Here is a 13,085-nt window from a genome sequence, read left to right as displayed (position 1 = left end):
TTTAGGACAATACGGCATGAAAAGCCCCATTGTGGCTGGTGGGTAAAGCATCATTTTTCCCACCCACAACTGCACTTAGTGCAAATCTGTGGCGATTCCGCCCTTGGAATTTTACTATTTTCTGCTGTGGATCTTCTATGAACAATGTGCAAGAGGTACAAAATGAATTGCGGTTCCAACATCACAAACCACAAAAATTTGCTGATGTAAGAACTTAACCCCATTTTTCTTAAATTAATATTTTAATATTGTTATCTAAGCCTTCTTCCGCCAAGTTTCCAAATTAATGGCTCTTTAATCATTTCAGTTAAAATGGCTCATGTCATCAGTAGGATATAATCATCAGTAATAAAAGTACAATTGAAAAAGTACACAGCTATGTGAAAAATGCTAAACATTGTAAAAAGTTAAATGTCTATTTTGCAGTGGAATACTAATAATTCTCAATGCAGTACATGCAATTTGCAATCTGTGTTGTGGAAATAATGGGAGTTTATAACGTACAGCAATGAGACAGAGTGCACTGCTGTTGACACTGAGCACTGTGAGGAGACCTTTATTAACAGTTGGTAAACGTATATATATAGTGCCAGTAACAGATTGCAATCTACTCCAAGCAGAATAACACCACAGGATGGAATAAGGTGGTTATGTTAACAGTGTTTTTTACAAGCTGATGCAATTTACAGTTGCAGAATTTGTTGTGAGCCAGTTATCAATTTCTAGAACATTCTGTTTGTGATGATATAGGTTGGGGCTTCCTTAGCTCTGATCTATACATTAGGGAGTGCTTTCCTTTAGAACCATCAGCACCACAATTTTTAAAATCAGTTATTTTGCAAAACTGAGTATTAAACTTAAAATAAAAACAAAGCACAAATTTTCTTTACTGACTGGATGGCTTGGCAGGTAAATGCACCAATTGCGGAACAATGGGCCACACAAGACTAGGAAGGCACCTGATCTGAAAATCCTGTCTATATGGAGACAACTGGCCTCAGTCATGGGTTTACTGAAGGAGTTACACCTGCCCTCAGTGACCTGTGAAAGGGATGAAGGGGATCAGTGAAGATTGTCTCTGTTGATCATTATCCAGAAATACTCACTGGAAGTTACGAGTGCGAAAGGTAGATAATGACAGACAAAACTTGGTTGCAATCAAATATATATTCACATTCACTGCTAAGGTTCCTGTATCACAATGGTGCTTAAGTGGGGGAGTGGAAAGCCACTGCTATCCATCAAACAGTCCTCCAGCATGTTTTTCTTCAGGAGAGGGAGGAAAATCAAAAGAAACGCTCACAAAAGAAGCTAACAGTCTAAATCAATTAGTGGCTCAAAACACAGATAAACAAAAAGCATAACTGATCATCTTTTAACTGTTAAAAATATTGTGAAGAGCTACATAAGTTCAGAGATTTAATTTTGAAGAACAAAAAGATATTAAATATTACAAATTGAATAAGTATTAAATAATGAGGAGATAATTCAGATGACTTCAACTGAAAAAAAACATTCAACTGCTTACCACCAAAACATACATTGGCCTTTGACATGCATGGTCAATATTTATCAGGCTTAGTATATAATTTAGCATCAGCCAAACATATTGTTCACTTTGCCCATTGATGGTTCTAATTTCTTTATTCCTTCACAGCATGCAGACGACATTGGTAAGACCAGCATCTATTGCCCATCCCTAATTGCTCGAGAAGGTTGTGGTGAGCCACCTTCTTGAACCACTGCATTAGGTGCACTCAGTTCTGATATGAAGGGAGTTCCAGGTTCTTGACCCGGCAATGATGAAAGAATGGCAATATATTTCCAAGTCAGGATGGTGTGTGACTTGGAATGTGCAGTTGGTGGCTTTCCCATGTGCCTGCACTCCTGTCCTTCAAGGTTCGCAGGTCTGGGCAATGCTGTGCATGGTGAGTTACTGCAGTGCATCTTGTAGGTGATACATGTACAGCCACAATGCACTGCTTGTGAAGGGAGTGAATGCTTAAGGTGGTGGATTGGATGCCAATCAAGGAGACTGCTTTGTACTGGTGTCAAACATCTTGAATGTTGCTGGAGCTGCACTTATCCATGCAAGTGGAGAGCATTCCATCATACACCTAAATTGTGCCATGTAGATAGTGGAAAGGCTTTGGGGAGTCAAAGGTGAGTCACTCGCTGCTGAGTACCCAACTTCTGACCTGCTTGTGTGGCTAGTTCAGTTAAGTTCTGGTCAATGACCAAGTTATTGATGGTGGGGGTTCAGTGGTGGTAATGCCATTGAATGTCAAAGGAGGTGTGTGAGGGGTGGCAAGACTTTATTTTGTTGGAAACAGTCATTACCTGGCACGAGTATAAAGTGAACGTTACTTGACAATTATTTGAATATTTTCCAAGTCTTGTTGCATGTGGGCACAAACTGCTTTATTGTCTGAGGAATTGCAAATGAGAAATGAGATGATGTGCAATCATCAACAAACATAAGCACATAGAACAAAACTTAGCTATCAATTAGCTTTGGATTTGAATCTGGAAATAAGAGGAATAGCAAAGTCAACGTGACAAGCAGTTTCTAGTATCATGGATTATTATGCACTTGACAGCTTCTGTATGTAATCTCTTGCAGCCTACACTAAATACATTATGCCCCAAGTAGTTTCAATAAACATTCTTCTTGTTTCTACTGAGTTATTTTTTGTTGTCATCAGCAAAATATCTTTCTCGAAATATGTGTATTCCAACCATGTTTCAGCGGTATCAGTAGATGAGGCTTAATTTGTGATAAGATAAATTATACAGTCAGAGGCACGCATATTGTTTTCAAATATATTAACATCATCAGTGGGTTCTACCCTTTTGCAATGTCTGTTTTAAATTGCAATGTTTCAATTCTTCCCAAATGTACTTCTGGGCAACCCTGTCAAGAAAATAAGACATAAATCTTTCCACTAAACAGCCTCGTGGCACAAAACTTTAGAGGGGGATTCTTTTTTAAGAGTTTACTCAGTAAAACTTGAACATACAAACTTTGAAAGAAACAAAATTCAACAGCCTCTTCAAATTATTTATTTTGTTATAATCTGTCACATTCTTAACATGTGTATGTCAAATTCCATCCTTGTTACATAAAATATACTGCATTGGCAGAAATACATAGATTATGTTACAAAAAAAGACAATGTTTTGAAGAGTTGCAAATTTTGTCGGATTTATTGTTAAATAATTCTACAACTGATAGTTTGCAACATTTCTCTTAATATTGTTACAAAACGTGGTGCAATAAATACATGTTTGAACAGGTAATCTGTATTATTACATAAAATTTTTATTTCCTGTATCAGCAAAATAAATCCCAATATCACTGCTCATCGATTCACATTGCACGATATCACCGCATACAATCAATGTAGACTGCCATCCATTGCTTTCCCCCCATAAAACCTTTGCCAGCAAAAATGAAAAGTGGCATGAACTTAAGTTTGTATACATGCACAATAAACAACATACTCAAAAGCAGTAGTATATGGGCTAAGGGCCATTTGCGGCCTGCCACCTGTGCCCCTCAGCTGATGTGCTGCTCTATCAGCTCCCATTGACAACCTGTTTAGCTCTGCAATGTCGCCTGCACTGAATTTCATAGCTGATGTCTCTCTTTTTTTCTGCACTGCAGCGAAAGAAGGCAAATTAAAGTTTAGGGGCAGAAAGCGAAAGGTTCCTATCAAAAAAAAGGATTATTGGTCCCATGGATTTTTTCCCCTTCTGTAGGGGTGTTAGCTAGCCTCCACTTTACAACTTCCTACAGTGGCGTCATTGAAGTCAGCAGCTCATTATGTGAGCCTTTCAGGTCTGCATCCTATTACTCTGTCCTGTGTCACATTATATCTTCCTCAACAGTGGACCCTGGATAAAACTTACTGATTAACCTCCCCTGTAAAATTTCACCACACCCCCACCCCGACTAAATGTACAACAAGGCAGTATTGGAATTCAGATGATGACATAAACCTCTGTGCTGTTTAGCACCCTCCCAACAGTGTTATTCCTTATTCTGAATATAGGTTTACTTACATTGAGTCTACTGATTTCACCTTGGTTGTGGTGAGTGAGAAGCTAAAGTTACACTGCTCACTCATATTGCTGTGGAACAGGAGCTGCTAGAGATCCATGCAAATGCTGAAATGTATACAATGACCAGTGCTTAGTTATCTCTGATTGCTGGTGCGTTTCTCTAGCTGATTAAAAAGGACCAACTATCTTAGCTGTTTTAACCAGTAAAAATAGTATGCTGGTGCAGCAGCTGATTTGCTTGTACTCATTTTTAATAAACCATTAAAGGTTAAAGAAATGCACACCCCTCGCCACCACTGCATTATTTCAGGTCTCCTTCACTCCTCATTCGGTGTGTAACATTAATTTGGCCCACAGCAGCACCATCCACTGCAGTGATGACTAGCTCAATCTGGGAGATGTAATTCGGAGAAACCCAGTACCAGACAGCTGACTTAGCAACAGCAATCAACTTGCAGTGTATTTTTCGGAGTGGGCAGGATCCACAGGCAGTCCAAAGTGCCAGCTCCCATTCATTATCCGGAGCTCCTCCCTGTAACATACTTTACAGAGCAGCTAAGGAGAGAAGGAGACATCAACTGCTATATCCCTGTGTGACCACTGTGACTTTCTTGATAGCTGCTAAACAGATACTAACTTTAATCTGAGGTGCGAGGGCGTTTTCAACATAACTTACTGTTACTGAAACCAAAGCATTTTGAAGGCATTTTTACCTTGAGAAAATGTCATCAACAGTAGCTGCACAGTTCTCCTGCCAGCAGCAGGAGGCAATATCCAGACAGCTGACTTAGCAACAGCAATCAACTTGCAGTGTATTTTTCGGAGTGGGCAGGATCCACAGGCAGTCCAAAGTGCCAGCTCCCATTCAGTATCCGGAGCTCCTCCCTGTAACATACTTTACAGAGCAGCTAAGGAGAGAAGGAGACATCAACTGCTATATCCCTGTGTGACCACTGTGACTTTCCTGATAGCTGCTAAACAGATACTAACTTTAATCTGAGGTGCGAGGGCGTTTTCAACATAACTTACTGTTACTGAAACCAAAGCATTTTGAAGGCATTTTTACCTTGAGAAAATGTCATCAACAATAGCTGCACAGTTCTCCTGCCAGCAGCAGGAGGCAATATCCAGGGTTCCAATGACTTCAGGAGGACCCACATTTTCTTAATGTTTGGCATCTCTTATTCTGGCCACCTGAATGCACAGGTATCTCCACAATTCTGTTATGAAGCAAGCATGCAGGCACACAGAATCAGCTACACATTGATCCTCAGGCTTTGAAATTTATATCATGTGACTCCAAATTGGCTATTCGGATTTTAAAATGATTTAAAGTTATTTTACAACTGTTCTAACCCCGGGATAGAGCAGTGTCAACCCTCCCTTGTTCACATGTGTACAAACCACAAGTCTACGTTAAAAATAGGCCTTGGCTTTGAAGTGCTAACTAACGAGGCTAAACAGTGGAGAGCAGCAACTGAAGTCAGGTCTCTATTTTAGTGGTGCTCTCCCAGGACCTCAACTTCACTGTAAAAGTGCCTGTGACCACCTCTTAGAAAGAGCTTTGCAGTATACTTCTAGTACTGCTGCCATTCAAAGGCATCATCTGCACTACATTAAGTTCATCCTGTATTAATAATCTGCTGCTGTCTTCTACGAAAATAACCGAGGCTGACTTGAAGGCATTTAAAAATAAAATTATTGAAACAATTTATATACAGAGTTCATGCATTGGAGGACTGTGTACTATATCACTGGCATTAGTGATATAACAATGATAGAAGGCCCCTTCAAGGAGGTGGTTTTGCATTGTTTTAGCTTGGCCTCTAATTAAAGCAGAAAGTTTATTTCTGGGTATGCAGTTGCTCAATGTATCTCCTTACCTCATAAATACTGTATATTGTAACATTTTGTCAGTAGCCTCACAGAGACTCCAGATGAAATACAATAATTCATTAAACATGATGTCTTGCAACAAATAATGTGTTATGTCAGTTACAATCTTGGCAAGGTTTCAGTTATTGTTCTATAATTAAATGTTATTTTTGAAGCCAGTTGTACATTTCCGAATTCATTTTCAGCGATGGCATAACAAAAAGAATGAGAATATGGATAGAAAAGGCTTATTTTTTCAATGGACTCCTTTGTTTGGTTCGCACAATCCAAGATGAAGGAACGTGAACTGGCATGAACAATCGAGCAACAAACACGATAGAAAGGATCCTGACGAGATGTACTTTGGCAGTAAAGCACTGGACTCACAATTCTACCGCCGCATGCCATCAATATAATAGAATATTTTTTTTAAATGATAAATTATCAATTTACTCATTCAACCAGACAACAAAAAAGAACAATATATATATATTCATAGAGCAATGTATATAACAACTTTAAACCCAAATGATCAAGTATTTCTGATGGCCAACTCAACACTTTAGTCAACCTTTGTCAACAGCTGATGAGGAAAAGTTCCCTTAAAATCACTAAGTGGTTCATGGCCAGCCAGTTTTTCAGTGTTATTAGTTATGTGTGTGAGTTAGTGAGAGGATGTGTGTGAACGTCTATTTGAGCGCATATGCCTGTGTGAGGGCTGCGTCTGTGTTACTGTGCATGTGGGTGTGAATCCGTGTGTTAGTAGATATGTCTGTCTGATTGTGTGAGAGAGTGTGTGTGGGCATCTCTGTGTGAGTGAGTGTCTGCGTGTGGGTGTGTGAAAGTGGGTATGTGTAAGTGGATATGTTTGTGTGAGGATGTGTCTGTGTGAGGTTGTATCTGTTTGTGAGCATATGTGGATGCGGGTATGGGTGTACCTGTGCGCTCCACACAATATAAAAACCCTGTCGAACACATGTCCTTTTTTTTCCCCAGACCTGGATCCAAGTATATTCATAAACTAAACCGGCTGGGATCCGCCCTGGCCTCTCTCTTCGATATGGGTTTTGATGGAATGAATTACTGGAGTACTTCTCTATTTTTGTTTAAAGCCGGATTTTGGTTACAAATGACTTGCTGAAATCCTTGACTTCTTCTGGGGTTTGGACTTTCTCATAGCCCAGCCAATCCATGGCCTGTTGACAGTATTCCTCCACTTGTTTGATCTGGGAGTAGGTCATTTGGGTCCTCCACGCATTGGCAGCCTGGGTAGCATTCCGGGAAGAAACACTAAAGGGCTTTTTGGAGGAGTAACTGGACCCCATGGTCATGTTGAGCACAAACCTCTCAATGTCCTCACTGACTGACAAGTTAGCAAAGTGGTACATGTCCTTTAGATACCTTATGGGGTCTTCCACCAGATCTTCATAGCGCACTACCCTATAATTGTCCTTCAACCAGTCCGGTGGTTCTCTGGCCATCTGAACAGTCCTGACCATGCTAGAACAGATCACTTCCAGGGCATTGAGGGCATGGTAGTCCACCGCATCCCGCCTGGTCCTCTGGTACCCATCGTACACCTTCAAGCGACGACCTTTGGGATCTTTACTCCTCATCACCTGCAGGCTTTCCCGGATCAGGCCATTCCTCGACTTGATCCGAGAGCTGGCCACGGCCCTTGGGTCCCTGACCAGGTGGATCACCTTGAGATCGATGAAAGGGTCTTTCATTAAAGGGGCCAACACATTCAGGTCAAAAATGCGGACGCCCTTGATGACGATGGTGCTGTACTTGTGGCACTCGGCTTCCAGGGAGTCCAGGTGCTGGGGTGGGCACTCGTTCTTGCACACGTGTTCGTCAATGAGGCCCACCCGCTCCTTCCTGTACGCCTTGCACAGCGGGTAAGAGCAGACCACCTTGTTGCGCGGTGCCCCGAAGATGCCCATGCTGGTGACATTGTTGCCCCCATTGTAGAGCTGGAAGATGGAGAGGTCGCAGCGGTACAGGAAGCCCAGCATGTCGCGGGCTGCCCCCTGCAGGGTGAGCGCGTCGCCCGGGTACAGCTTCTGCCAGATGTGCCACATGGGCTCGTAGAGGAAGAAGACGTCGGGGTTTTGATTGAAGAGCTCGCCCACGAAGGACGAGCCCGATCGCCATGTTGTGAACACGTAGACATGCTGCCGCTTGCCGGAGCTGTTGCGGGGCGGCGAGGCTGGCTGGTGCTCCACCGTGTAACGGAGCGGGTACGGCACATACTTCACCTGGGTGCACTCCTTCGCCCCTTTATAATCGGCAAAATGTAGCATGGTCAACACCAAGAGCAGGATATAACCCAGGACCAGCAGAGCCGCCTTCCTGCGCAACACTTTCATCTTCCAGACCCCTTGGCTTCTAAGAACAACAGTAACAGGAATAATTCACATCAGATGCTAAGCCTGGCTCCTTGCATCTTGCAAACCCGCCTTTCAACCTCCTCCTCCTCCTCCTTGTTTATTGAAGGCAGATGGTTTTGCTTCTCTCCCTGGCCATGAGAAGGTAAAAGAGCAGCAGCTCCTCCGGCTCGCGCTTTGAACTGGAATCCACGTCCCCCTGTCCAAAAAAAAAATATCTCTCTCCCCTCCGACCGTCACCCTCACATCATCACCGAGCCGGACCCGCACCGCCAAGTTTTCTCTCTCTCTTCTTTTCTTTTTTTCTCCGTCCTCTCTTTGTTTTCAAGTCCAAAAAAAAAAGGGGTAAATATTTAGTATTTGGAGTGCGTTACTGCAATGCACACGCTACTTCCTTCACAAATCAGCCGCTTTCTGTACTCAATAAATTCATTATTTTTTATAATGTTTCTTGATTCCTTCATCAACTCTTACCTCGATTTTTTTTTCTCTCTATTTTTGATGGATCTTCTCCTCCTCCCCTAACTCCAGCCTCTTGTCTGTCTCTCCAGTCATGAAAGGAGCAGACCCGCCACCTTCAGCTTCAGCTGCGGCTGCGGCCTCTCTCTCTCTCTCTCTCCCCCTCTCGCTTCTCCTCCGATGCCAGCGTTCGAGGCTTTAATGCCGGGGGTCTCGTGGTGAATCATCCTCCTCACTTTCGCCTTTTTCACTCTCAGTGGGGCAGCATCCCACTGAATCCACCATCCAAAAAAAAGCCTCGCAGATGGTGGACCTCCCCCCTCCTCCCCTTCCTAGGGGGGTGGGTAGGTAGGTAGGGAGGGAGGGAGAGAGGGTAAAGTGGGCTTTTCCTCTCCCAGCTTCCCCCCCCAACCCCACACACACACAACCCCAGTCTCTGCTCCCCCAATCCAGGCTAACCACACACACAGCTTCTTCCCAGCTCTTGCCTCTCGCCGAGATGTTTAAATCCCGCCCTCCGGGGTAACTCCGATTGGGCCCAGGGTGAACAGCATTTATTTGCTGGTTAACTGGCGGATGATGTTGTCAGTCAGCGGCACCCCCCACCCCCCCCCCTACCCCAGCCCCCTGTCGGTGTGGGCAGGACAGCTGGAGCTGGGAGAAGCAGCCGGGCTCAATGCGCCCTGTTTAGCGGGAGGCAGATGTGCTGCTTCAGGACAGGCAGCCCGGTTCCCCCCGGGTCCCCCGGGTCCCGTTACAATTCAAGAAGGAGGCGTCTCAGGTCGTTGTTGAGGGAGTCCAACCCCCCCCCCCCCCCCCCATCCACCCACCCACCCACCCCACTTCTTACATGTTACACATTCGTATTTCATTCAAGTGGAAAATATTACGCCGATTTTATTTTTCAAAGAGAAGGCTGCACTCCGGATGGAGCTCTCTGTTTTCAGTGTGAGCTTTCTGAGCGGGCAGAGTGAGGACAAGCCGCCTCCTCTCAGCTCTTCTTTACTCCAGGTGATGTGAAGGCACTTGGAACCAACCGCGCCAGCGATGGACAAGACAAACCATTACATACCCCCACCCCCAAGAGACACACACACACATATCTCTGGGGAGAAGGCATACTATACGTTGAAGGGCTTTAAATTGTATTATTTTGGGATAATGTTCTGATGGTATTTTGTGTGCATTTTTAAATAATTCTTGCTTTTATTTACCACTTTTCAGGACCTCAGGGCTTCCCAAAGCTCTTTACAGCCACTTTTGAAGCATCAGAACACAAGCAGCCAATTTGCACACAGTAAGCTCCCACAGACAGCAATGTGATAATAACCAGATCATGTGTTTGGAGTATTGTTGACTGAGGAGTAAACATGGACCGGGACACTGGGGAGAACTCCTGCACTCTTTCTCGAAGTGGTGCCATGGGATCTTGTATCTCCACCTGAGGGAGCAGTTTTAACTTCCCATCCAAAACACTGTACTTCCAACACTCCCTCGCTATCACACACAGCCTAGACTTTTGTGCTAAGTTCGTAGAGTGAGAACTTGAACCGCAACCTTCTAACCGCAGAGGGAAGAGTCACAGGATCACAGGATTCTAACAGCACAGAAGGAGGCCATTCGGCCCATTGTGTCTGTACTGGCTCTCTAAATGAGCATTATGACCTGGTGCCATTGCCCTGCCTATTCCCCATACCCCTTGCACATTGTTTCTATTCAAATAATCATCTAATGCCCTCTTGAATGCCTCAATTGAACCCGCCTCCACCACACTTCCAGGCTGTGCATTTCCAGACCCGAACCACTCGTTGTGTGAAGAAGTTTTTGTCAATTGAGGCACAGCAGGCTCCTACTATAGTACAAGGAACGTCAATGCTGAGAATGGAGGGCATTTCAATAATTGATACCCAGTGGCAGCATGATCAAGCAATAAAATAAAACAAACACAAGTTCATTTCTAAAGCGATATAATTGAAAAAACAGAGAATTTATGTTAAACTTGTATCAAACCTTGGTTAGACCACACTGGGAATACTGTGAAATCTTTCAGTTTCATATCATAAAAAAATGTAGGAGCTGGTTAACCAAATTGAGGCTCATGGAATTGGAGGGTCACTATCAGCTTAGACATTTTTTAAAATATTTTTTATCGACAGAAAACAATTATTTGCACAATGCTGAATGGCAGGACAGATGATTGGCCAGAATATAAAGAACAGCAGAGAAAGACTGAAAGGTTAAACAGGAGAAAGAAATTAGAGTATGCGAGGAAACTAGCTAGAAATGTTAAAAAAACAGATGGCAACAGTTTCCAACAAGTATTTAAAAAGGAAAAGAGTAAGTAAAGTCTTGGTCTCTAGGAAGTGACAATGGGGAGTTAATAGTAGATAATAAGGAAATGGCGGACGAAATGAACAAATATTTTGCTTCTGTCTTCATTATAGAGGAAAATTTTACAAAAATATTCCAGTAATAACTGTAAATCAGGAAGTGGAAGGGAGAGAGGAACTTGGTGAAATCACAATCATTAGGAAAGCGGTACTGAGCAAAATGTTGAAGAGTCATACAGACTCAAAACATTAACTGTGTTCCTCTCCACCGATGCTGCCAGACCTGCTGAGTTTTTCCAGGTATTTTTATTTTTGTTGCGGTGGAGCTGTCGGCTGACAAATCTCTGGGTCCTGGTGGACTTCATCTGAGGGTCTTAAAAGAGGTGGCTAATGAGGTTGTAGATGCGTTGGTGTTAATTTTACAAGATTCGCTGGATTCTGGAAAGGTTCCATCAGACTGGAAAGTAGCAAATATAACCTCTCTATTTAAAAAGGGAAGGAGGCAGAAAACAGGGAACTATAGGCCAGCTAGCTTGACGTCTGTCATGGAGAAGGTGTCGGAATCGATCATTAAGGAGGTTACACTGGGCACTTGGAGAAACTCAAGTTAATCAGGAAGAGTTAGCATGGTTTTGTGAAAGGGAAATCATGTTTAACCAATTCATTGAAGTTCTTTGAAGGATTAATATGCACTGTGCCTGTAGACATACGGTACTTGGATTTCTAGAAGGCATTTGATAAGGTCCCACATCAAAGGTTTTTGCGGAATATAAAAGCTCATGGTGTAGGGGGTAACATATTAGCATGGATAGAAGATTGGCTAGGTGGGAGAAAACAGAGAGTATGCATAAATGGGTCTTTTCTCTGATTGGCAGAATGTGGAGTACCACAGGGATCTGTACTGGGGCCTCAATTTTTTACAATTTATATCAATGATTTATATGTGGGGAGTAAGGCATGGTAGCTAAATTTGCAGATGACATAAAGATAGGTAGGAAAGTAGGTTGTGAAGAGGACGTAAGGGGATTGCAGTCAGATATAGGTAGGTTGAGTGAGTGGGCAAAAAGCTGGCAGATGGAGTATACTGTGGGAAAATGTGAAGTTGTTCACTTTGGCAGGAAGATTAAAAAAGCAAAGTATTCCTTAAATGGAGAACGACTGCAGAATTCTGAGCTGCAGAGTGATCTAGGCGTTTTAGTGTACACGTCACTAAAAGTTACTATGCGGGTACAGCAAGTAATTAAGGAGGCTAATGGAATGCCATCCTTTATTACAAGAGGAATTGAACATTATGCTTCAGTTATGCAGGGCATTGGTGAGACCACATCTTGAATACTGTGTGCAGTTTTGGTCTTCTTATTTAAGGAAGGATGTAAATGTGTTGGAGGAGGTTCAGAGGGGGTTTACTAGATTGATACCTGAAATGAGTGGGTTGTCTTATGAGGAAAGGTTGGACAGATTGGGCTTGTTTCCAGTAGAGTTTAGAAGTGAGGGTGACTTGATTGAAGTAAGATCCTGAACAGTCTCGACAAGGTGGACATGGAAAGAATCTTTCTTCCTGTGGGTGAGTCCAGAGCTGGGAGGCACTGCTTTAGAATTAGCAGTAGCCCTTTTAGGACAGAGATGAGGAGAATTTTTTTCTCTCAGAGGGTTGTGTGACTTTGGAACTCTTTCTCTCAGAAGCCAGTGGAGGTGGAGTCATTGAATATTTGTAAGCCGGGGGTAGATTGATTCCCTTGCCTAAGAAGAAGCAAAGGTTATTGGGGGTAAATGGGAATGTGGAATTTGAAACATGAACAGATCAGCCATAATCTTATTGAATGGCAGAGCAGGCTCGAACGGCTGAATGGCCTACTTCTGCTCCTTTGTTCTGTCTGGAGGATGGTAGACAGTGGTGTTCCCCAAGAGTCAGTGCTAGGAACACTGCTTTTTGATATATAAATCATGTGGATATTGGAATACAAAT

At 43.1% G+C, this 13,085-nt stretch overlaps 1 protein-coding gene across 1 annotated transcript; it reads right to left on the bottom strand.

Annotated features, from left to right (window-relative positions):
* Positions 1 to 6,377: 6,377 nt before the first annotated feature.
* Positions 6,378 to 9,053, bottom strand: chst2b (carbohydrate (N-acetylglucosamine-6-O) sulfotransferase 2b). The gene is made up of 2 exons (XM_078564222.1): positions 8,805 to 9,053; positions 6,378 to 8,646 (listed from the first exon to the last, which is right to left on the bottom strand). The coding sequence occupies exon 2, from the start codon at positions 8,310 to 8,312 to the stop codon at positions 7,047 to 7,049; it is 1,266 nt and encodes a 421-aa protein (XP_078420348.1). The 5' UTR covers positions 8,313 to 8,646; positions 8,805 to 9,053; the 3' UTR covers positions 6,378 to 7,046.
* Between the last annotated feature and the right edge of the window lie 4,032 nt (positions 9,054 to 13,085).

This window comes from Cetorhinus maximus, chromosome 19 (assembly GCF_964194155.1).
Source record: "Cetorhinus maximus chromosome 19, sCetMax3.hap1.1, whole genome shotgun sequence".
NCBI classification, from domain to species: Eukaryota; Metazoa; Chordata; class Chondrichthyes; order Lamniformes; family Cetorhinidae; genus Cetorhinus; species Cetorhinus maximus.
Note: the sequence above shows the minus strand (reverse complement) of the source record. Positions and strands in the feature narration are given on the sequence as shown.

Coding starts and splice junctions, on each gene's coding strand:
- chst2b (XM_078564222.1), bottom strand. CDS start 8,312: ATGAAAGTGTTGCGCAGGAAGGCGGCTCTGCTGGTCCTGGGTTATATC.